Source organism: Beta vulgaris, chromosome 4 (assembly GCF_026745355.1).
Source record: "Beta vulgaris subsp. vulgaris cultivar EL10 chromosome 4, EL10.2, whole genome shotgun sequence".
In the NCBI taxonomy this organism is placed as follows: domain Eukaryota; kingdom Viridiplantae; phylum Streptophyta; class Magnoliopsida; order Caryophyllales; family Amaranthaceae; genus Beta; species Beta vulgaris.
This window is the reverse complement of record NC_079205.1, coordinates 13,225,746-13,248,997: the sequence shown is the minus strand read 5'-3', so window position 1 is coordinate 13,248,997 and position 23,252 is coordinate 13,225,746. Positions and strand designations below refer to the sequence as shown.

Sequence of the window (23,252 nt, the reverse complement as noted above, 5' to 3'; positions counted from 1 at the left end):
ATGGTTGAGGCCCCAAAATAGTTTTATACTCTATCATGAATTCACCTTTTTATTTTTGAATTCTATCATTTGTATGTCCTTACAAATATATTTTTCAAGTATTCTCATTTCGTTCCTCCTACATTAGCGTATGGGGATGTTAGTAGCGGTGTAAGCGGTGTAAGCGGCATGCGAAAAGTTTAGAATCCAATCTAATTCAGTCCAAACTCATTGGACTACACTGAATTGAATTTTTTTTTTGGACTGAATTGAAATTTTTTTTTGGATTGGACTCTGACTCAAATTTTTGACTCCAAATATTTTCAGACTGAATTTGGACTAAGCATTTCAGAGTCCAATAATTCCACTCCAGCTCAAAAATACTTGAGCACACACATATATATATACAAGTATTGTTTGCACACAATGAGTGTGAGACATCATAGTGACATTGTACATGTTTCTTTTGTTTTAAAAATTTGAAAGTTACCTTCAGTCCTTCATTAAATTAAACTAGCACTATATGCACGCGATGCGTGCAATAGTTTATTAATATTAATATTAACATCACAAAAGTGTTAAAAAACCTAACTTAATAGCGTAATATTTATGGTGAATATAGATGAACGTTATGATTTTTTGTTTACATTGCTCTAAAGTAGAGTAATGTTTTTTAGAAAGGACTATGGCCGAGGTAGGACATGTTATCTTTTATTTGGTAGATAATTCGACAACTCTCCTTAAACAATAATCTATTTAGGTTATGTTTTTATTTAGTTAAAAGTACATATATTTTATAACCGTATTTTATGAGTTGTAGTTCAATTTAATTCCATTGGATAATTGAGGTTTTTAGGGATATTATGGTGAGTATTGATTCAATAAAAGAGAAATTATAAATTGATATTATATGATGATGTATGTTTATCTTTTGAATTATTTATTATCTCAAGTTCTCAACTGATCGTGAGCCCCAAAAAATAAAAAAGTAAATATTCTTTAAGGTTCTTAATTTATTTATGGTCTGTTGATGCATGTTATTTGAAATTGTTATTGCAACTGAGAGTTTTGATTGTAAGAATCTATGGAAATCATTGCTTTTATAATTGTTTGAAAATTAATTTAGTCATCAGTTTATAAATTCAATTGTCAGTTTCCTATTTTTAAGCATTTTTATGTATTTCTTTTTTAGTAATGTAGAACTTTCTTTATTACCTATATCTCTATTATAAACGCAAAGGGGGGAACTATGGTGTCTTCCAATAAAATATCTTTTTTGTGTTTAGCTAAATATATACTTAATTGGATATTTAAATTTTGTACAATTATATCATTTCCTAATTCAAAGATGGATCAAAATTTCAATAATAAACTAAATAAGCATTAACAAAGTAACTTGACATAATGAGAAAAATGGTTACTCAGTTAAAAAAATTACAAATTTAATTTGACTATAAAACTTTGAATCTAAATGTTTATCTCAATTTCTAAACACTTTATAGATCATAGTAGTTTGTATAACAATAATTATACATCACATTTCTATAATTATATTTTGATGAAATTTATTAATAATAGACCCAAACAACTAGTTTGTTAACGAGGAAAGAATTCAGAATATCTTTTCTTTATTATTTTTTTGTGAGTTTAAGGGTATATAAGTTTTTTCAAGAGGGGACACCATAGCTCCACCCTTGTCTTATATTATAGAAATATGGTAGTTTTTTAGGGAAAGAAAGCTAGCAGTTAAATATTTACATTAGAATTTTTTTTTCAGAAAATGTCTATGAATTTTTCGTCCTCATTAATTATCTTAGAATCTCTCATTCATAAAGGGTATTTAAGGGAATTCATGTGTACACCAAAGTGCTTAAACGTTTCCATATATAATGGAGATGATGTTAAAGAAAAAAAAAATAATGTAGAACACATATGAAATTACTCTAAAGTGTGGACCTATGTAGTCAATTACCACTATCAATTAGCATTAAAATTTTCAGTCAATAAGAATACATAACAAATTTGCAATTTTAAGTCATAGCTCTAAACATTCATTCAAGGCAAAAAGGTAGACATGAGATAACACTACACTAAAACATTATTGGGTTGCTAAATGACACCCTATAATTTTCTAGTTACGCCATAAATACTTATTAAATATTGTATTCTCTTTTTTCATTTTATCCCCTTCTTCATCTTCCCTCTCCATCACATCACCACTAGGCACTGACGCCGGCACACCATCACCGCCACACTGATACTGGCGTTGCCACCTATCGCCTACCACCACACTGATAATAAAAATAATACTACTTGTATTAAGTAAAGTCCAATTTACCTCAAAAGATATTCATATAACATTCTTGGGCGATCACTTCACCATTTTCATCCTCTTTCCTACCCTATTTCCTCTCAACAATATGAGTATAATACAGTACTATCACTTTCGAACATCTACTTTTATTTCACTGGCAAAAAAAAAGTATACTTTCAGTCTATCACCAATTCACCACGCCCCACCCTTGTTCTCTCCTCTATTTTGTTCGATTTACAGAAAAAACATAAAAAAGGCGTCCATCATGGATACCCCACCACCGATGGAGGCGTCCATGTCAGGTGCTCCACTATAAGGTGAGGCGGCGTCCATGGCAGGCGCTCCAGCACAGGGTAGAGCGTCGATGCTGAACGCCTCTCCATATTTAAAAAAAAAAGATGCAATACAAAAAGGAGGCATACACCATAGATGCCCCATCATCGGTGGAGGCGTCAATGGTAGGCACTCCACCATAGGGTGAGGCACCTGCCAAGGACACCTCCACCGATGGTGGGGCCTCCATGGTGGACGCTTTTCATTTTTTCTAAAAAAAATCCAGTCTCTTCGTCGTGGGTTTAGTAGTGGTGGTGGTGGCGGTGACGACAAATTCTTGAAATTACTTGGTAGTTAATTCTTTTTGGGGGAGAAATTACTAAAACTATAAGAAGTACTCTTATTCGATGAAGTATTTATTATTTTCATACTATAATAAAGGCGTAATGATGGACTGGGGTGTGGGAAATATGCAAGTGGTAATATATGAAATGCAGTTGTAATGGTGGAAGAAGAAAGGAAAGGTGAAAGTGAGGGAAAGGAAGGAAGAAGGAGAAGAATTGGGAAGGTATAAAATACTATATAAAATTACGTATTTATGGTGTTAGTAAAAAAAATTAGGGCGTCAAATAACAAAATCCCATTATTATGCTACTTTAAGATATAGCTCTAAATGTTATACAATTGTTGTTGCATTTCGCATGTAGCTAATATAGCTTGATAGAAATAGATATATTGCACTAAAACATTAATATGCACCCCATGTATTCCATAACAAAAAGAGACCTACTACTCTTTCTCTCTCTTTAGTTCTTCAATATTAAAAAAATTTGTATGAACCCGATGCACATTATTTAGTGTACACTCAATAGATGTTATATAGGTTGTAATGATTACAATTTCTACTATTTTTTCTTTCTCTCTACTCATATTTCATTGCCTTTTATGTTTCCCTCTCATAACTGTTTATTCTCTCTCTTCAAGTTCTTACTCTTTTCTTTAGGTTTTATTATATATATAGTTGATTGTACAATTGAACCTGTTATGAAAGATTAGGAGTATATTATTACTTTCGATATAGTGTATTTATGTGTGGTATACTGTGTTTCTCTATTCTATAGTATGTTTATTTGTGATAGTGTTCTTTATGTTACACAATGTGTTTGTGATATAGTGTATTATATATGAGATAGTGTATATGTTTGTGATATAGTGTGTTTCTATGTATTATAGTTGATTGTACAATTGAAACTGTTATAGAAGATTATGATAATATTGCCAGTTTCGATATAGTGTGTTTGTATGTGATATAATGTATTTCTCCGTGCTATAGTGTTTTTTTTTTGCAAGAGATATAGTGTTTATTTATGATAGTGTTTCTATGTGTTATAGTGTATTTGTGTGTGATATAGTGTATTTCTCTCTTATATAGTGTATCCGATTGTGATGTAGTGGGTTTATGTGTATTATAGTGGTGTGTTGCCCGATTCAGTGCATGAGCCGGGTGCACGCTAATTTTACTGTGAACGAGGTCCACACAAGTCGAATTGCTTTAATATTTACCTACCGACAAAAAATTTCACGGACTACTCCCCCATTTTAAAGTTAAAAGCTCTCATTTCTTGCAAACCCATATTCTCTTTGTTACTAAGTAGATACTCATTGCTTTCGAAGCCGGGAAAGGAAGTTATGATTAAGGCTGTAGCGCAAGCTATTCCTACTTATATGATGAGTATCTTTAACATACCCGATGGCTTGGTTGATGAGATTCATGCTCTTTTTGCTCGGTTTTGGTGGGGATCAAATGATACATCGCGGAAGCTACACTGGCATAACTGGGAGTCGTTATGTCTCCCAAAGTCGATGGGAGGATTGGGGTTCCGGGATCTAAAGAGTTTTAATCTTGCACTGCTTGCAAAGCAAGGGTGGCGGCTCATTCATAGTTCGGGCTCTCTATTGCATAACATCTTGAAGGCTCGATATTTCAAAAATGCATCCTTTATGGAATCGGGGAGGGGGTTTGATCCTAGCTATTCTTGGCGAAGTATTTGGGGAGCGAGAAGTCTGTTGTTTGATGGCTTGAAATGGCGGGTAGGCAATGGCTCAAATATCCGGGTGTGGGAGGATGCTTGGCTCTCTGGAGATGGCTCTCATTTAGTTCCCACACCAAGGGCCGTAGTGGACCCATCCCTAAGGGTGTCTGATTTGATTTATTTTGAGGAAGGAAGGTGGAAGGTGGATATGATAAACTCTTTGTTTGAGACAAATGATGGGCGAGTAATAAGGGATATCCCTCTTTCGCAACAGTGGGGGAGAGATGAACTTTACTGGTGGCCAAATAATAATGGTTGTTATTCAGTCCGTTCGGGCTATTGGATTGCTAGGCGTGGCCACCTTCGTGCATGGGAACTGCAACACGGTGTGGAGGAAGTTGACAAATGGAAGCAAGTGTGGCGCATTGAAGGGCCCCCCAAGTTACGGCACTTTCTATGGCGGGCTAGGAAGGGTGGTTTAGCGGTGAAGGAGAGATTGAAGGCTCGACATATTATCAATGATGCAACATGTCCAGTATGTGGTGGTGAGGAGGAATCGATTATCCATACTCTTTTTGTATGCACAAACGCTCGCATTATTTGGGAGAGTAGCCAGTTCAAGGACCTGCTGATACAAGCTCCCTTAACCTCGTTTGCGGAGATTTTGGAATGGATGGGTTCTCAGGTTAGTAAGTCTGAACTTATGATTTTCTCCTCTTTGTGTTGGGCTGCCTGGTACGTCCGGAACTTGTCGGTTTTTGAGACAACACCTCCATGTCCACTAGAGATAGCTAGGGGTATGGCTAAGATGGTGCAAGATTATGTGGTGTATGCGAGTAAGGTTTGGGGGGGGGGGTTTCTTCTTCCCCCCCGTCTACGGCTACAAAGTGGATTCCTCCGGTGGGAGGGTGTATTAAACTGAATGTTGATGCGCACATCATAGTGGATAGGGGAGTGGGATTGGGGGTGGTGGCTCGAAACTCGACGGGTATGGTGGTGGGTATGGCGGTTTGTAGGTGCAGTGCGAGATGGGATGCCCTCATGGCTGAGGCTGCTGCTGTCCGGTTTGGGGTCCTTGTTGCGGGCCGGCTGGGGTTCCGAGATATTATGGTGGAAAGCGATGCTGAGCAGGTGGTGAGGTGTATTAACAATGAAGTGCATGGTTTGGCTCCCATTTTTCATTTCTATGATGCTGTTCATATGGCTAGAAGGGGTTTTAATTCTTTTTCTGTTAAACATGTTAAGAGATCGGGAAACACGGTAGCGCACTTAGTTGCTAGATGGGACATTGTGTTTAATTCCGAATTTGTATGGTTTGATTCTTTTCCCCAAAGTATTTTAGCTTTGGCGGAAATTGATTTATTATAAGCAACTAACATGTTTCCCCTCAAAAAAAAAAAGTAGATACTCATTTTTCTCTCTCTTCAATTGTTAGCTACTGAACCCATATTTTCCCCCAATTTAATTGAACATAACTAAGAGAAAGGAAATATGTTAAAAGTGAAAAGGCGTGAAATTTTACCTGGAGAAGGTTCTCTAACTCGTTGATAGAAAGTGCAAAACCGAGAAGGTACATGTTGGAGGGAGAAACGAGATGACGCAGAAAACGTTACCTTCAATTTTTTCCACCTTTCCTCCATTATCTTCTGCCCAAATTCAAAAATTTCCCTCCCACCTCCCTCAATAACGGCTTTCAAAATCTTTAAAATTCGCAATTGGGTGTCCTGTGATACACCCAATGTGTTATACATCACATAATCAATCATTTTTTGGTGTACAACGTTATCCCTTACCAAGGCCCACCTGCGTTGGAAAGAAATTAAATATCATGTTATGTTTTGCTTTATGACAAGGTTATAATATTGCTCTTTTTCCATTTACCATAGTGTGTTACCAGATTATCACTTTGTAGAGGTGCTTCGTAAATTTTCTCACTTTTTAGTATTAACAGGCCATATACCTATTAGGTTATGGAAAGCTAAATTTTAGATATTTTATTAAGTATATTGATATGTTTAGCCTTTTAGAACATTACATAAAATGAAAAAAATGAAAATGCATGCTCTTGATATGTGAGATAGGATATGTTTGGGCCCATGGCCTGTTCCCCTAAAAATATCAGGAAGCCATTTTCTCAAGACCTCAGCCTCCTAGGTCAAAAGGGGATTCACCAGATTTTAGGCAATAAAGCAACTTTACCTTAAAAAGGTGGAGGGTTCCCTAGGTCTTGGGATGCTCCCCTAAAGGGTTTCTTGTCTGGAAAATCCCCAACAACTATAAATACCAACAGTCTCATCAATGAACAGGTATTGAATTCTCACCTAACAAAACCAGAGCATCTCTCTCTAGATTGGATTACTTTCTCTCTCTACCTCAATCTCAACTGACTTGAGCGTCGGAGGGGCTTTCCCGGGAACACCCCCGGGCCAGTTTTTCCTTGTTTTGCAGGATTGGAGACTACGAGACTCGGGATTATAACCTAACTCGGGATTTGACTCTCACCCTAAACATATTACTCTTTTGACTAGTTTCTAGGCAGAAACAGTTTGACGCCGTCTGTGGGGATACTACATCTCAAAGTCACGTACCGAGAGCAACATGGCACCCCGAAGGAAAACCACCCGAGGCTCGCTGTCTCGTCAACCCACACCTCTCCAATCTCACCACCCAATGTCTTGGTCCCCAAGAGGACCCCAATACCTGTCATGATGGCGGACATCGAACGGATTGCTCGACAGTTGAACGATAATATGCAGAGGAGTTTGCGAGAGCTCATAGCCGGGATCCCCCAGCTTAATCAAGGGGAGCCCTGAGAGATGACCAAGGCTGAGGCTCGTGGCAGGGATAACCCTCAAACTCATGCTCCTAACCGGAGCGAGCAGCGAGTGGGAGGAGAAAGATCCCGACAGGCTCACTCTCAGAGGACACCGAACTCAGATGCCAGGCGCATCATAGAAGAGAACCGGAGGCGCAGAGCGGAGCAGGACGCTCGTAACCTCCTGAACAAGAAGAGGGAGGAAAGGGAGAAAACGCTCCGAGAAGAGCAAGCCCATTCTCAAACCCCGAGGAGGGAGCGAGAAAAGTCCCCTGTCGGATCGAAGAGGACGAGGCAGGAAGATGAAGAGGACTCGGGGCCTCCTCGAAACAAGACCAATGCCTTGATCAATCGAGGAGTGCTCAATTTCATGACACCCTTCAGTCGGGAGATCATGGAAGTGCCTAACCCGGGAAAGGTAAAGGTCTCCACCATCGAGCAGTACTCAGGAAGTAGCAATCCCGAGGATCATATGTCGGCTTACAAGGCTCAGATGAGTGTGCAGACGGGATGTGAGGCCACTTGGTGCCGCTATTTCCCGACAACTCTCGAAGGGTTGGCGCTCAGTTGGTTCTCGGGCTTGTCACCTGGCATCATAACCAACTTTTCAGTTCTAGAGGCATTGTTTCACCAACACTTCATTGCTGGACGTAGGCACAAGAAAACCAGTATCCACTTAATGTCCATCAAGCAACAAGAGCACGAGAGCCTTGCTGATTATATCAGGCGATTCAATGAGGAGTCACTGAAAATTTCGGATATTCAAGACGGGGTTGCCTTCACCGCCTTAATGACAGGACTCTGGCCGGGAAAGTTCAGATGGTCCCTTGCTGAAAATGAAGTTACCACTTTCACCGAGGCCATGAGTCGGGCTCAGAAATTCATCCAAGCCTCGGACATATGTAAGCCTGTTGGAGAAAAGACTAAGAAGAAAAAGGATGAACTCCCTTACCGGGAACCAACAAAGTGAGGAACACCAACAATTGCTCCGAGAGTGGCAAGACAATGGGAATGACCCACGTTTCAACAAAACAGGCGGAGATCTACTTGACTCAAACACAAGTCGGTGTTACCCATTCCCCCACCTATCAGAACTTCTAAAGATAGGCGGAATAAGAGATTATGGTGTGAATACCATCGGGAGTGTGGTCATACCACGAAAGATTGGCGGGAGTTAAAGAAGGCTTTGGATCACCTAGCTGATCAAGGAAAGTTGAACAGATACATCAAACATCCCCGGAGGAAAGAGGAAGGAGAAAGAAACAAGAAATGATAGTGACAACACCGACGGTATGTTGGTGTCATAGCGGGGGCCACGCCTCGGGAGGGCCCTCTGGCCACGCTCGAAAGGCCCATCTTCAAGCAATGACACATCGGTGTTGGATGTGGAACCTGTAAGAGCAGGATGCCCGTAATGACATTCGGGGAGCCTGATCGGCACTTACACACCCCCATGATGATCCATTGGTCATAGAAATGAAAATAGCAAACTCTCGGGTGAAGAGAATCCTTGTTGACAGTGGATCCTCAGCCGACATCATCACACTTGACTGTCTGCTAAAACTGAAGTATACCGAGAAGGATGTGATCCCTACCAACCAACCGTTGATCGGTTTCGGAGGCGGGTCGGTCTACCCTCTCGGTTATGTGAAGCTGGCTGTAAGACTTGGGGAAAGAGGAAAGGGAAGGAGTCTACCAGTAGATTTCCTAGTTGTTGATACCCCGCTACCTTACAATGCTATCATGGGCAGGCCCACCATGAACAAGATAAAGGCTGCCATCTCGGTATACCAGCTGCTGCTCCAATAGAAACCGATGATGGGCTTCTCGGGAAGATTTATGGGGACCAGCAAACAGCCCGGGAGTCTTATATCAACAGCTTTCGAGCCAGGGCACCCGAGGAGAAGAAGGAAAAGAAGAGAAAGAGAGAAGAACCGACATAAACCCCCGCGGGACTCGGGGTTTATATTCGAGAAACCCCAAGTACTATGAACGCCCCGCGACCTGTGGAGGAGGTCGAAGAGGTCGTGATAGACCAGAAGTCGGGCATCTTGAGGATTGGCTCAAACCTCAATCCCGAGATCAGGGATCAACTGATTCAGACTTTGAAAGAATTCAAGGATGTATTTGCTTATTCAGCTGCGGACATGCAAGGGCTGAGCCCCGACTTTGCTTCCCTGAGTAAACATCAAGGAAGGGTTCCGCCCTATCAACAAAAGCTCAGGCATCAGGGTCCGAGAGGAATGCCGCAGCGGCAGAAGAAGTGAAGAAGCTCTAGAGGCGGGAATCATGAAGAATGCATACACTGAGTGGTTGGCAATGTGGTCTTGGTGAAGAAGGCCAGCGGAGCTTGGCGTATGTGCGTCGACTTCACAGACTTAACAAAGCATGCCAAAGACAACCATCCCTCCCGAAAATTGACAGGTTGTCGACTCCACAGCGGGTCACGAGTTGCTCAGCTTCATGGACGCCAACGCGGGATACCATCAGATCCCCATGGCTGAAAAGGACCGAGTCCATACTGCCTTTGTCACGGCCCAAGGCGTGTACTGCTACAAGATGATGCCCTTTGGGCTAAAAAATGCAGGGGCCACGTATCTTTGCAGAGCAACTCGGGAGGAATATAGAAGTATACGTGGATGATATGATTGTCAAGAGCAAGAAGAAGAAGGATCACGTAGATGATCTGAGGGAGACATTGGCGACACTCAGGCGCCATGGTATGAAACTAAACCCCAAGAAGTGTGTATTCGGGGTAACTGGCGGTAAGTGTTTGGGATTCCTGGTAGATGAGAGGGGATAGAAGCAACCCCGACAAGATTAATGCAGTGTTGAACATGTCTTACCCCGAAAGTTCGGAAGTGCAGAGGCTGACGGGTGCCTTGCTGCCTTGGGCGCTTTCTGTCCCGATCAGCGACAAAACTTGCTTTATTTTCAGGGCCTAAAAGAAAAGAGTTCGACTGGGACAAGGAGGCTGAAGACGCGTTTCAGCAATTAAAACAACACTTAGCAACGCTGCCGAAACTCATATCTCCCTTACCGAGAGAGACTCTTTACATATACCTTCGGTATCAGAGCACGCCTCAGCGCGGTGTTGGTTGCAGAAAGGGAAGCATCTCAACACCCCGTCTATTTCATCAGCCATGCGTACCGAGGGGCAGAGTCGGGTACAGCGAGGCTGAGAAAATGGTGTTCGCCTTGGTGATGGCAAGCAGGAAGTTGAAGCCGTATTTTCAAGCGCATCAGATCATCGTCCTAACCGGACAACCTATCAGGAAGCTAATTGAGAACAGGAATCATTCAACCAGAATGACCGAGTGGGCGGACCAGCTGGCCGACTATGGGTTGGAGTATGAGCCTCGTCGGGCAATCAAGGCACAGGCCCTAGCAGATTTCATCAGCGAGTGTTGCTCCCGCCCTGAGGACATTAAGATAAGGGAGTCGTGGGAGCTACAAGTAGATGGTAGTGCAACCAAGTCGGGAAGCGGGGCTGGATTAGTCATCATACCCTCTGTCGGGGACAAGATGGAGTACGTTGTGAAATTCGACTTCCTCGCCTCAAACAACGAGGCCGAGTATGAAGCGCTGATATTGGGCCTATAGATTTGTATCACAGCGGGAGCTCAGAACATACTGGCAAAATTCGACTCCCAACTAATAGTAGGGCAGGTCTCGGGGGAGTACGAAGCTAAGGAGGATAATATGAGGATGTACCTCAACAAGACCCGACAGCTAATTCAGAAGCTGCTTCATTCAAAATCCAGCATTTCCCCCGGTCCGAGAACCAACAGGCTGATGCCCTTGCCCGTATGGCTAGCTCAGCAGAAGGGTTAGCCCCTCGCAGCATAATTTGGGAAGTCCTTGAGCAACCAAGCATCAACTCTTTGGAAGTGCATACTTTGAACCGCACCACACCTGGATGGCAGAAATCATAGGGTATCTCCGGGACGGAGTCTTGCTTATAGATGAAAAGAAGGCTGAGGCCCTTAAAAAGAAGGCGGGGTGGTTTCTCTGGCATGAGGGCAACTTGTATAAAAAATCTTACACGCATCCGTTGCTAAAATGCGTCACTCCATTCGAAGGGAATTACATTTTAAGGGAGATCCATGAAGGGGCTTGCAGCAGTCATCAGGGAGCCAGGACAATAGCTGGGAAAGCTCTAAGGGCGGGGTACTATTGGCCCACCCTAAAACATGATGAAGAGGTCCTAGTCAGGAAGTGCCCTAATTGCCAACTCCATGAATATACCTCGGGCTCAAACCAATCAGCTCACCACCATCCAAGTTGTTCTTCCATTTGACAAGTGGGGAATGGACCTCATAAGCCCCTTTTCCAGCAGCCTCGGGGCAAAGGAGGTTTCTCTTGGTAGCCATCGACTATTTCACAAAATGGGTCGAGGCGGAACCACTGGCCTCCATAACGGATAAGCAAGTGCAGAACTTCATATGGAGAAACATCATCACCCGGTTCGGGTTCCCAAGACTCTCATCTCAGATAATGGAAGGCAATTTAACAGTGGGCCAACTCGGGAATACTGCTCCAGATTCGGCATTAGAACAAGGTTCTCAGCAGTGTCCCGACCCCAGACAAACGGTCAAGCAGAGGCTGCAAACAAAGTTGTGCTAAATGGGATAAAAAAGTCTCTAGAAGGAGCTAAGGGAAGCTGGATTGACGACCTCCCGGGAGTGTTATGGTCGGCAAGGACAACAGTGAAAGAGGCAACTGGCCATTCACCCTTCAACCTGGTTTATGGAAGCGACCCTGTCCTTCCCGTGGAAGTCGGGATACCATCCCCGAGAATGACATTCTATGATTACGAGCAGAATGAGGAGGAAAAACCAGTCAAGCTCGACCTGCTCCCCGAAACGAGAGGCAATGCTCTGCTGAGATCCATTCACAACAAGCTACGAGTGGCTAGACAGTTCAATCAAAGGGTCTAAGCCCATCCTATAACAGTCGGGGACTGGGTGGTGAGGAAGGTAGAAGCCACTGGCCTCACCCACCTTAAAGGAAAACTCGGGCCAAAATGGGATGGACCTTATAAGGTTGTCGCCGAGGTCAAACCCGGGACATATCGACTTGAGTCACCAGAAGGCACCCCACTCGCCCGACCCTGGAATGCCGACAATTTAAAAAAGTATTTCATTTAACTTGTAACATGGCCACACTTGAGCAATTTGTGTAATCAACTTGCAAGCCAGCTCGGGGTATTCACCAACCCTTTTTTGAGTTAGCATGATTAAAGTCGCACTGGCCACAGTTGAGCCATCGGTCTTATCATTCGTCACAACTCGGGGCCATTAGCAATACCTTATTAGAGCTCGGTATTATTGCAATATTATCTCATAATTGCAACGAATGATAAACAACACATTTATAGCATAATGCACAAGATGAGTCAAGAAAATGCTTCCATTCATAAGAAAATAAAAGTACAGCCTAAAGGTTCCAAGAACAGACTCTCACAAACCACAAAATATAACCCGGGAACAAGCTCTTGGGGCGGAGAAAACAAAGTTCAAATAAAAAGCAGCAAAACGTAAAACTAAACAGCAGCAGCTTTGATAGGAGAGCTGTCGGTGCTTCCGGTACCATCCTCTCCATGAGAGCTCCCAGACAAGAGGTCCTCGGGATCAGCATCGACCTCGGGGTCCTCAGGCTCGACAGTCGGGACCTCGGAGACCTTGGAAGCTGAAGAAGGAGGCGCCTTAGAAGCGGAAGACGAGGGAGGATCCTTCCTGGCAGCCTCCTCGGTCTTCCTAGCAGCCTCCTCGGCCTTCAAACGCTGCTCCTCAGCAATCCGGGCATCGAAGGCCGCCTCGACCATATTCCAGTCAAGGGCAGAGTCGGAACCTGTCAGTATGCCCCTCAGATGCTCCTTGGTCTCCCGAACCGCCATGGCATAAGAGCGAGAGGCCATCTTACCAATGAAGTCATGCCACTCGGGAGATCTCTTCCAGCTCTCGAGGAATTTGTTATGCTCCACTTGAAGAGCCAAAGCTTGGAAAGAAGCCTCCTTCAGCTTACGCTCAACGTGCCTAACCTGCTTCTTCGACTTAGAAAGCTTCCCCATCAGCTCATCAAGCTGTTTTTGCTTAGCGTTCCTCTCAATGGTGACGGCCTCGAGGTCCGCCATTACCTTCTTATTGCTTTCCGACAGCGTCTTGTACTCATTTACCGCTTTTGACGCCTGCTCGAACGTCTCCTTTTGGGAGTTGAGCTCGGTATTCAGGTGAGCGATCTCAGCTTCCTGGTCCGAGATCGTCTTGTTAAGGCCCTCAACCTGACCTTTAAGGTCAATGACACCGTGCTCAAACTGAGAGCGCCGATTAATCACCGATGTCATACGGATGGAGGTCTGTAAAGCGAAATGTTAGAGAACCGAAGTCGGGAAAGGATAAGAAATACAAGAGCGGAAGACATACCTCAAGCCATGATTCGTACAAGGCATTGATTTCCCCGAAACCCAGGTCTAGGAGGGCCTTGTCGTCGGCATCCGTATAGATGGCCTGGACAGCGGCCCTGGCCCGAGCCATCTTCTGAGCCGAGGAGATGGAAGTAAAAGGGACATCAATCCCGAAGGACTCAACTCAGGCGCGTTTATGAGGCTCTTCGCTCTCCACTAGGGCAACCTCGGGAAAGAACTCAGCTCTCCACTTGCTACCCGAGGAGATCCCCGAGGAGGCCTTGTCAGAGGCCTTAGAGGCCACGTGGAAAGGCGCCCTAGTTGCCTTCTCAGAAGCTGCCTTCTCGGCAGCCTGAGCCTTCTCCACGTCCCCCTTTACCTTCATGGAGCGCACATGTGGCTTCTTCGCCCTCATCGAGTCAGTGTCCTGAAAAGAGAAAGGTCAGCAAAATCCCAATGAAAAACAAGCCTAACACACTAGGCACCAAACTACCTTTGGAGGCGGGGGCACAGAGTCTTCGCATCCAACTCGGCCATCAGCTTTGCGGCCAGATCAAAGCAGTGGATGAATCTTTCAGCCATGGCAGGATCAAGTCAGTGTCGGGCTATAACTGAAACGAAGAAAATGTCAAAATTTAGCATAAATGAAGCAATCTACATATTGGATAAAGGAATTTACCCTTATCACAGCTACTGCTCAAGCCCACGGCCGCAAAAAACATCTCGTTCTGAATGTCATGACGAGTGGGTAACCAGTTCGATGGCACATAAGCCAAATCCCCCGAAGCTATTCTCGGGGTAGTAGAAAGATAAACTCCAGCAACCGCCTCCTCCCGAGACATCTCAAGGATAGTCTGATTTAGTCGAAACCTAGGGCCATCCTCGGGAGGCAGGATCGGGATCCCCCAGTCACCACTGGTGTAAACATGGTAGAAGGTTCTCCTGAAACCTTTCTGGTTCGAAGGGGGATCACGAACCACCTTGTAACCCGGGCGACACTGAAAACGGAACCATCCCGGACCATGACGCTCGGCGGGACCAAGCATTAAAGTAAAAGTATTGTGCCACAAGCGCAAAGTCGGGGCCACCCCTAGAAGTTCGCAGACAGCAATAAACCCATTTATGGTCAACCAGCTGTTCGGGAGTAAGTTGGTTAGGGTAAGCTGGTAGCCGTTCAATAAGTCCTTGATGAAAGGGTGTAAAGGAAACCTTAGGCCCATCTGCATGCTATGGTGATATACAGTAACACACCCGACAGGACGAGTCAATACCGACTCTGCACTTTTAGCCCGCACAACGAAATATGGGTCTTGGATCCAGAATTTAGTCCCGATATATTTGGCGTTCTTGACCATGAATTTCATGAAAGTGGCGTCAGGAAAGTAGGCGTGAGGACCACCCTCGGGGTCCAAAGGAGGGGCTTCCTGTCCGGATATAGTCGGGGCCTCATCCTCGGGCTCTTCAGACACCGTCACTACCTTGTCCGACAAATACTTGTCTAAATAACTTGAGCTGCAAGGTTTGTGGGCGAGAGAAACCTCAAAAGGATCGGGAGCAGCCCCCTCATCCTCCTCACTAAGGGAATCCGAAGGCGTAGAAAGGGGAACAGCCTCGGGAATGGAAGAAGGGTCATCACAAGGAACCCGAGTGCTAACTAAGAAACCATCTACCCCCCGAATCTCTTCTAATAACCTAACGGGAGGGGAAGCAGATTCACTAGAATCCGACTCGGGATCCATTCTAAAAGCCTAAACAACAAAGAATTAAGAAAAGGAAAGGGACACTAAGAGGCGTACCTTCTCGAAGAAAAACAGTCGGAATCGGGATCGGGAACGCGCGCGTTCGGAGAACTTGGGAGCAGGGGGAGCAAAGAGAGACTCTAGAGAAATTCTAGAGAGATGTCAGAGAGATTTTAGAGAGATTCTAGAGAGAGAATGAAAGTGATCGAAAATGATTTTGGGAGTACGGACAAAATCTCTCTCCACCTCTATTTATAACCCCCATCTCCCCTCCGCGTCGCGACAAACTATGGACCCTCAATGGGCCCTCAAAAGATTGGGCCAAAATAGAAGAAAAAGCCCAACTCAAGTTAAGATCCAAGGGTCCAAATAACTTGAAAGCCAAAAAGTCAACGGTCAAACTTCCCAGGGTCAAACCCTACCCTAAGAAACCTTGACTCCCTCCAATCTTCCCCGAGTGGTACACCCCTACTTGGTCAATCCAAGGGGCTCCCATACTTAGCCAAATAATGAGCTAAGTTCCATCATAATCAACTCGGGATTGCATATGAAGGCTTATTGGCCCCCGATTTTGGTACCCCTACTTGGTCAATCTAAGGGGCTCCCATACTTAGCCAAATAATGAGCTAAGTTCCATCATAATCAACTCGGGATTGCATATGAAGGCTCATCAAACCCCGAGTTGGGTACCCCTACTTGGTCAATCCAAGGGGCTCCCATACTTAGCCAAATAATGAGCTAAGTTCCATCATAATCAACTCGGGATTGCATATGAAGGCTCATTAACCCCCGAGTTGGGTACCCCTACTAGGTCAATCCAAGGGGCTCCCATACCTAGCCAAATAATAAGCTAAGTTCCATCAAAACCAACTCGGGATTGCATATGGAGGCTCATTGGGCCCCGAGTTGGGTACCCCTACTTGGTCAATCCAAGGGGCTCCATACTTAGCTAAATAATGAGCTAAGTTCCATCATGACCAACTCGGGATTGTACATGGAGGCTCATTAGCCCCCGAGTTGGGTACCCCTACTTGGTCAATCCAAGGGGCTCCCATACTTTGCCAAATAATGAGCTAAGTTCCATCATGACCAACTCGGGATTGTACATGGAGGCTCATTAGCCCCCGAGTTGGGTACCCCCACTTGATTAATCCAAGGGGCTCCATACTTAGCCAAATAATGTGCTAAGTACCATCACAACCAACTCGGGATTGTACAGGGAGGCTCATTGGCCCCCGAGTTGGGTACCCCTACTTGGTCAATTCAAGGAGTTCTCGGACTTAGCCATAATTTGTCTAAGGTAATTTGGGGCCAACTCGGGAAAACACGCTCCCATGGTATCACACCACACCCGAGTCGGGCGGAAGCTCCCCGGGATTCCTCTTAGCCCTCGGTCTCCGGGTCGGGAGTCATCCCCCGAGAGTGGAGGTCCCCCTCTCTCAATTGGGACTTGGCCTCCTTAAACCCAAATCATCTACCCAAGTCGGGATCATCCCACTCAAGCTGGGATCCGCATCACCCCAGACGGGACTCGGTCTCTTGAGGCCAGACTTCATCACGCTCGAGTCGGGTTAGTCCCGCATCCGGATGCGACACTCTCGGGACAGGAGTCATCTCCCATGTCAGGATTTCATAAACCAATCAAAAGCTATTGGATATGGCCTCCGGGTCCCCCAAGGTTACACCAGAATCTCATATTCCAAGATGATGGATTAGCATGACGAACATTCCGTCAACAAACTGTGCCTTAAGTTCGGAATCAGTCCCCAATTGTTTGACGTGGGGCTAATTGTTTGGGGCCATGGCCTGTTCCCCTAAAAATATCAGGAAGCCCTTTTCTCAAGACCTAGGCGTCCTAGGTCAAAAGGGAGTTCACCAGCTTTTAGGCAATAAAACAACTTTACCTTAAAAAGGTGGAGGCTTCCCTAGGTCTTGGGATGCTCCCCTAAAGGGTTTCTTGTCTGGGAAATTCCCAACAACTATAAATACCAACAGTCTCATCAATGAACAGGTATTGAATTCTCACCTAACAAAATCAGAGCATCTTTCTCTAGATTGGATTACTTTCTCTCTCTACCTCAATCTCAACTGACTTGAGCGTCGGAGGGGCTTTTTCGGGAACATCCCCAGGCAAGTTTTTCCTTGTTTTGCAGGATTGGAGACTACGAGACTCGGGATTATAACCTAACTCAGGATTTGACTCTCACCCTAAACATATTACTCTGTTGACTAGTTTCTAGGCAGAAACAGGAAAAATGATTTTTATACATGTCTTCTTAGTTCTTACATACTTTTCTTTAAATTAGAATTTAAGAGGTTTTTCTTTAAATATCATGTGATTCATGTCATGAATAGAGAGATGGGAAAAAAGAGATGATGAGATGGAGCATGTTTTCGTATAATGTTACCATGTGATATGGAGAGAAATGGATGTTGCCAACTTGCCATCAATGGTGGTAAGTTGGTAACCCAGTCATGCTGGTTGAGTCATTTCGAGCAGGTTTGTTTGTGGGCTATGTTTCTTGAGGTAGAGTTCATTTGATTCGGGTAAAGTCAGGCATCATGGTGTTAGGATCGAATCAGTTTACACACGTTTAGGTAAATTTTAGGCCTATGGTGTTCGACTTAGGTGAATTATCCAGTCACATGAATTGACATAGTATGATTTATAAACTTGGCCACTAACTGACTAACAAATCTACATTGCCTTAAGTGTAATAATGTCATTTTTGAGGACGTAAGACACAAGATCAACTTGAACATTTTACCTAACCTAAGAGATATGTAAGATATTTTCTTATGATGTCCGAAAGCATGTAGTAATATACAAATATGTAACGAAAAGAAAGTAACTTTAATAGTCTAATTATATTAAGCAAAGTAAGATAATTGTACCCAAATCTGCTACCAGCATGACCGGTTAACTTGGAAATGGAGAAAAGCATCAAATCTTCCGATGCCGGCGCTGGAATCGGAGTGTAAAGAGGCCAATAATAAACACGATCGTATATTGTTTTAACTGAGGGCCCTTCAAGAATGGCCTCCTTCAGCTCCCCATCAGGATTGTTCGGCGAGGTCACAAATTCTATATAAGTAGCCTTTGCAGATTGTGTTTTGTTCTTCCATAAGGTTGCATCACCACTAAAGTTGTATAATCGAGACTGGAAGAAATCAGTTTGCTCTTTGTATAGCTAATGAAATGAAGAAACAACTATTTTAATTAGAATACAAAGTTAATTCAAATCATTAATGCTGCTAGAAACAAATCATTATTGTACCAATACTGATTATTAACTAGTACTGTGACATGTTCAAAGCATGAAGTGCCTAAGATATACTTCCTTCGTTTAAAAATATAAGGCATAAACTTCGATTCCAAATATTCAAGTTGGGTAATTGATCTTGGGCGTTTAATCTTGTTATATGTAGAATTAATTATACGTGAGAAATGTATTGAAAGTTCATATGGTGTACATGTGTAGTGCGTGTAAGAACTTATGAACATGATGAGAAAAAAATGGCACTAGAAAAAGGGTTGATGATTATATGAAGCCGACTTGCACTTTGTGCTGATTTTTTTTTTTTTTGATAATTAACACTTTGTGCTAATTAATAGCTGCATAAAGTATTTGAACTATTTGGAAACAAATGGAGTATGCATTCAAATTCTTGCATAAAACGTGATAATGAAACCTAGTATTCGTAAAGCCAAAAATAACAAATTTTAGCAAAGTAGCTAAAAAGGTAATCTATTAAAAAAGCTATACAAAAAACATGGCGAGTTCAAAAATTATACACAAATACTTAAAAATTCAACCAAATATGTAAAAGGTTACAGTTTGGTCAAACAAAATTAAAATCCACTGGTAAAACAAACGATAGTTTTACATTCAAACAATAATGTTATAGTAAGCAAGTAGTGAGGAAACATTGTCAACTAATACTTTTGGAAATTTATCAACTAGTACCACATTATATAATTTTGTCAAATAGTAGCTTTATAGGAAAATGTTAATAAATCAGTTTCTTAAGCACGAGTATGGCCGAAAGAGTAAACATTCTAGCATTATCTCTTGTTTTCCCTGAAATTCTTGCATTTATTTACTTTTATGTACCGTGTGTGTCTAAGAACTGGTCATGTTGTTTCTCTCCTTGACCTAAAGAGAGGCCACAATCAGTCTGAAAACTAGCATTATCTTCAACGTCACCGAGGTAGGGTCAGGAAAGAAAATGGAAAGAATAATTCTAAAAGCTAGAGTAAATTAGCTCTAGAAGGTAAAACATATGTTTTACCTTCTAGAGCTGATTTACTCTAGTTTCCATGACTTTGAATGATTCTAAAAGGCTTGAAGGAGTTTGGGATGTTTTAAGATGAATGAAGGATGTTCGAAAATGGAAAGAAGTCATTCTTGAATTTCCGTGGTCCTGTTAACGGAAAAGGTTTCAATCTATGTGTTTTGATCGAACTGCTTCTGACCATGGTTTTATTGCGCATCCCGCGTCAAAATCCCGGTCGCCCAATCGGGTCGGGCTCCGCTCGATTGGGGTCAATTTCTTCAAACCAGCTAGCATCTCGGGCCCCAATCGGGCGACATCCGTTCGGTCATAATTCGCTAAGGGCACCGTATCGAGTAGATGTCGCTCGACCCGGTCGGGCGACATTCCAGTGCAACAGTTTTACGTAAAACAACCATAACTTTCTCGTTTCTTAGCGGAATTGGGCTTATGACTCATTGTTGGAAAGCTATTGAAACAAGCTATCACCTCTAATTTGAATCACATGAAAAACATTTATAGATTAAAAGATATGTGAATTCAAGGTTAGCCTTATGCCATTTTCATAAGATTTCAAGTCACAACTAACATCAATAATTAAATATGGGCACAAAAGAATAAGTTTAAAAAATGCAATCTTAACTTCTAATAAGCGTGAGGCTTATTTTGGACAATTGACCAGCCAGACCCCTTGGATTTTGGTAAAAGTCTGGATTTTTTAAAACCATCTAGATTATGTCCAAATCAATATTAAGGGATCTAAATATAGTTTTAATGTAAACCCAGACCCGAACCATAGTCATCCCTACATGTATGCGTTTTATTTTAATCTTTCAGCTTTTCTCTTTCACTACTTCATAGTTCATATCCTTTACTGCACACAAACCCCTTGGTCTTTTTCTTCTCATCTTCTTCACTTATACTCACACCTCACCCCCTCTATTGCGCGGAGTTAGTTTGCCATTTTTAAATCACATTATGTGTAGACCACGAAAAATGGGGAGTTGATTTACCTAATAAACCAATTTCCTAGATTTGTTTGTTGTTCAAAGGAGATAAATTCAAAGAGGATGAAGAAAACAATGATAAACAGGGAAGGTGAGGGCTTTAAATGCATAATTTAAGGAATGCAGGCGAAAGCGTAATTTGCTCTTCTTTAGGATTGCAAGTTGCAACACAAGTGCAAGAATTGGAGGAAATCCAAGAATTAATGCTAGAATGTTGACTCTCTTGATCGGATGTATAAGAAACTAATTTGAAAATACTCTCTTAAGTTAAGATACAAATTAAGATACTATATGATAAACATAAACATTAAAAGTACTAATTGACGGATTAGGTGTTATAAAAGTTACTAATTGACCATTGTTCTTAGCTAAATTTATCCTCAAAAAATGCTAAATGATTATTATTAAGCTCGAAAAATAAACTAAAGACACAAGTACTTGGAAAGTTGCAATACAAACCAGATAATAGGGGATGGAGGCAACCACGAGCACAGATTTGGAATGTGAAGAGGAGGAGAGGGCGTGAACAGCAGCATTAAAAAGTTGAGTTGAGCCAGTGCCAAAAACAATGTGCATTCCTTCAGTAATTGCGTTCCCAGCCAACTCGTGCAATTTGCGGATGTATTTCTCTAGCTCCAGTGACATGGCAAGTTCGTTAGGGTAAGTATAACCCATTCTATGCCATCCTGGCACCAACATTCCGCTAATTTCCTTGCTCGTCCAAAAGGGCTCCATAAACATCGGATTTCCACTGAATGAACCATTTGGTTTTCGTTAAGAAGTATATGCAGAAGTGGCTCATAGATGCAAACACTATGTGTTCCTTTAAAAAAAATAAAATGTGAACACTAGGTGTTATACTTAATTTTATACTTATTTTGTTTTAATTATATTGATGGCAAATCGGCAAGACTTCCTTTTTTTTAATGTAGTTTTTAAATTGGTTGCAACATATTTGATAATTATTTCTCTCCACTAGGGAAAAAAAAGGAAGGGTTGCGCAGGAAGGGTTGCGCTTTTCCTAAAAGCGCAGCCCTACTAGTGAAGGGTTGCGCTTTGTTTAAAAAGCGCAGCCCTACATAACAGAGCGCAGCCCTTCACTTAGTAGGGCTGCGCTTTTCTACAAGCGCAGCCCTACTAAGTGAAGGGTTGCACTTTTCTTCAAAGGCGCAGCCCTTCTGTTATGTAGGGCTGCGCTTTTGAAGAAAAGCCCTGCCCTTCTTAAAAAAATTTTGAAATAAAAAATTCGCGAGCTTCAAATATATTATCCCTCTCTCTCCTCTCTCACGTCCCTCCTCCCTTTTCCTCCTTCTCTCTCCTCTCTCACGTCCCTCCTCCCTCCCTTTCTTCCTTCTCTCTCATCCTCTCTTCTCTTTCAAAAACTCCCAAAAATGCGACAAAAAGCCTGAAATGATTTGCAATAATCATGCCGACGGAGTCCGATTGCCTATTGTGATACCTTTTCGGAAGCAAAACGGGCCAAAATAAGTTCTAGAATTATACCTTGGAATGGTTAGAACATTCATAAGATCGCAAGACTCACATTCGTAAGAGATTCAGGATATCAAAGCATACAAATTCCTCTCTAAATCTACATTTTGTTTCTAAGTTATTTAACATTAATTAGTGAGTACCCTTGAATGGTAGTTCATAGAGATTTTTTATTTTTTATTTAGCGATATTGAAAATGATTAATATAAGTAAGCTTTTACTTTTTTTATGTAGTTCCTTTTGAATGATAGTTCATAGATTTATGTATGACATGACAGTTAAATATAAATTCTTATATTTGTATGGTGTATTATTACAGATACTTTTACAATAACAATGCTTATACATATATATAGCCGTGTATGATAAAGAGTTTTGTTATTGTGTCACAGTATATACATCTCAGTATTGGGTTTTGATCGATTGAGAAATTATTCAAGATAATTAAGCTCTAGGTGTACATAAACTTAAGTAACGACTATTATAAACGATAAATTTGTACATCTCAAACTAATAGGTAAATGTGTACATATTAAACTCTAAGATGAAGTTGGATTTGAGCACAATTATCGTAAACTAAAATATAAAATAATTTCTATTGTATTGAAAAAAAGATTCAATAATTCATCTCTCTATTAAACAATGGACTGCATGGATAGAAAGTGCGGAACATAGATGAACACATTACCAAATATAGAAAAAACAACCGTGCGTTACATAAAGAATGAACAAAAAAATAAAATTGCTTTTAAACTTACACTTTGGTATTAAACTTACACTTTGGTATTGGTGTAAGTTTAATGAACAAAGTGTAAGTTCAATAACAAAAAATTTTGGTAACAAAGTGCAAGTGAAAATAGTAGCGTACATATAAGGCTATCATATTCGATAGAGTCCATAATTTAGATGATAATAATAGC

General features: G+C 42.2%; 1 protein-coding gene across 1 annotated transcript in view; it reads right to left on the bottom strand.

The window, feature by feature from the left end:
- The window catches only part of LOC104891475 (tryptophan aminotransferase-related protein 3), a 29,084-nt gene that overhangs the window by 1,194 nt on the left and 4,638 nt on the right, over positions 1–23,252 (bottom strand). The window contains exons 2-4 of the mRNA XM_010677171.4: positions 21,301–21,592; positions 18,455–18,750; positions 6,122–6,402 (exon numbers count right to left, since the gene is read on the bottom strand). Of these exons, the coding sequence (XP_010675473.1) occupies positions 6,122–6,402; positions 18,455–18,750; positions 21,301–21,592 (869 nt within the window). The remainder of the gene's footprint in view (positions 1–6,121; positions 6,403–18,454; positions 18,751–21,300; positions 21,593–23,252) is intronic.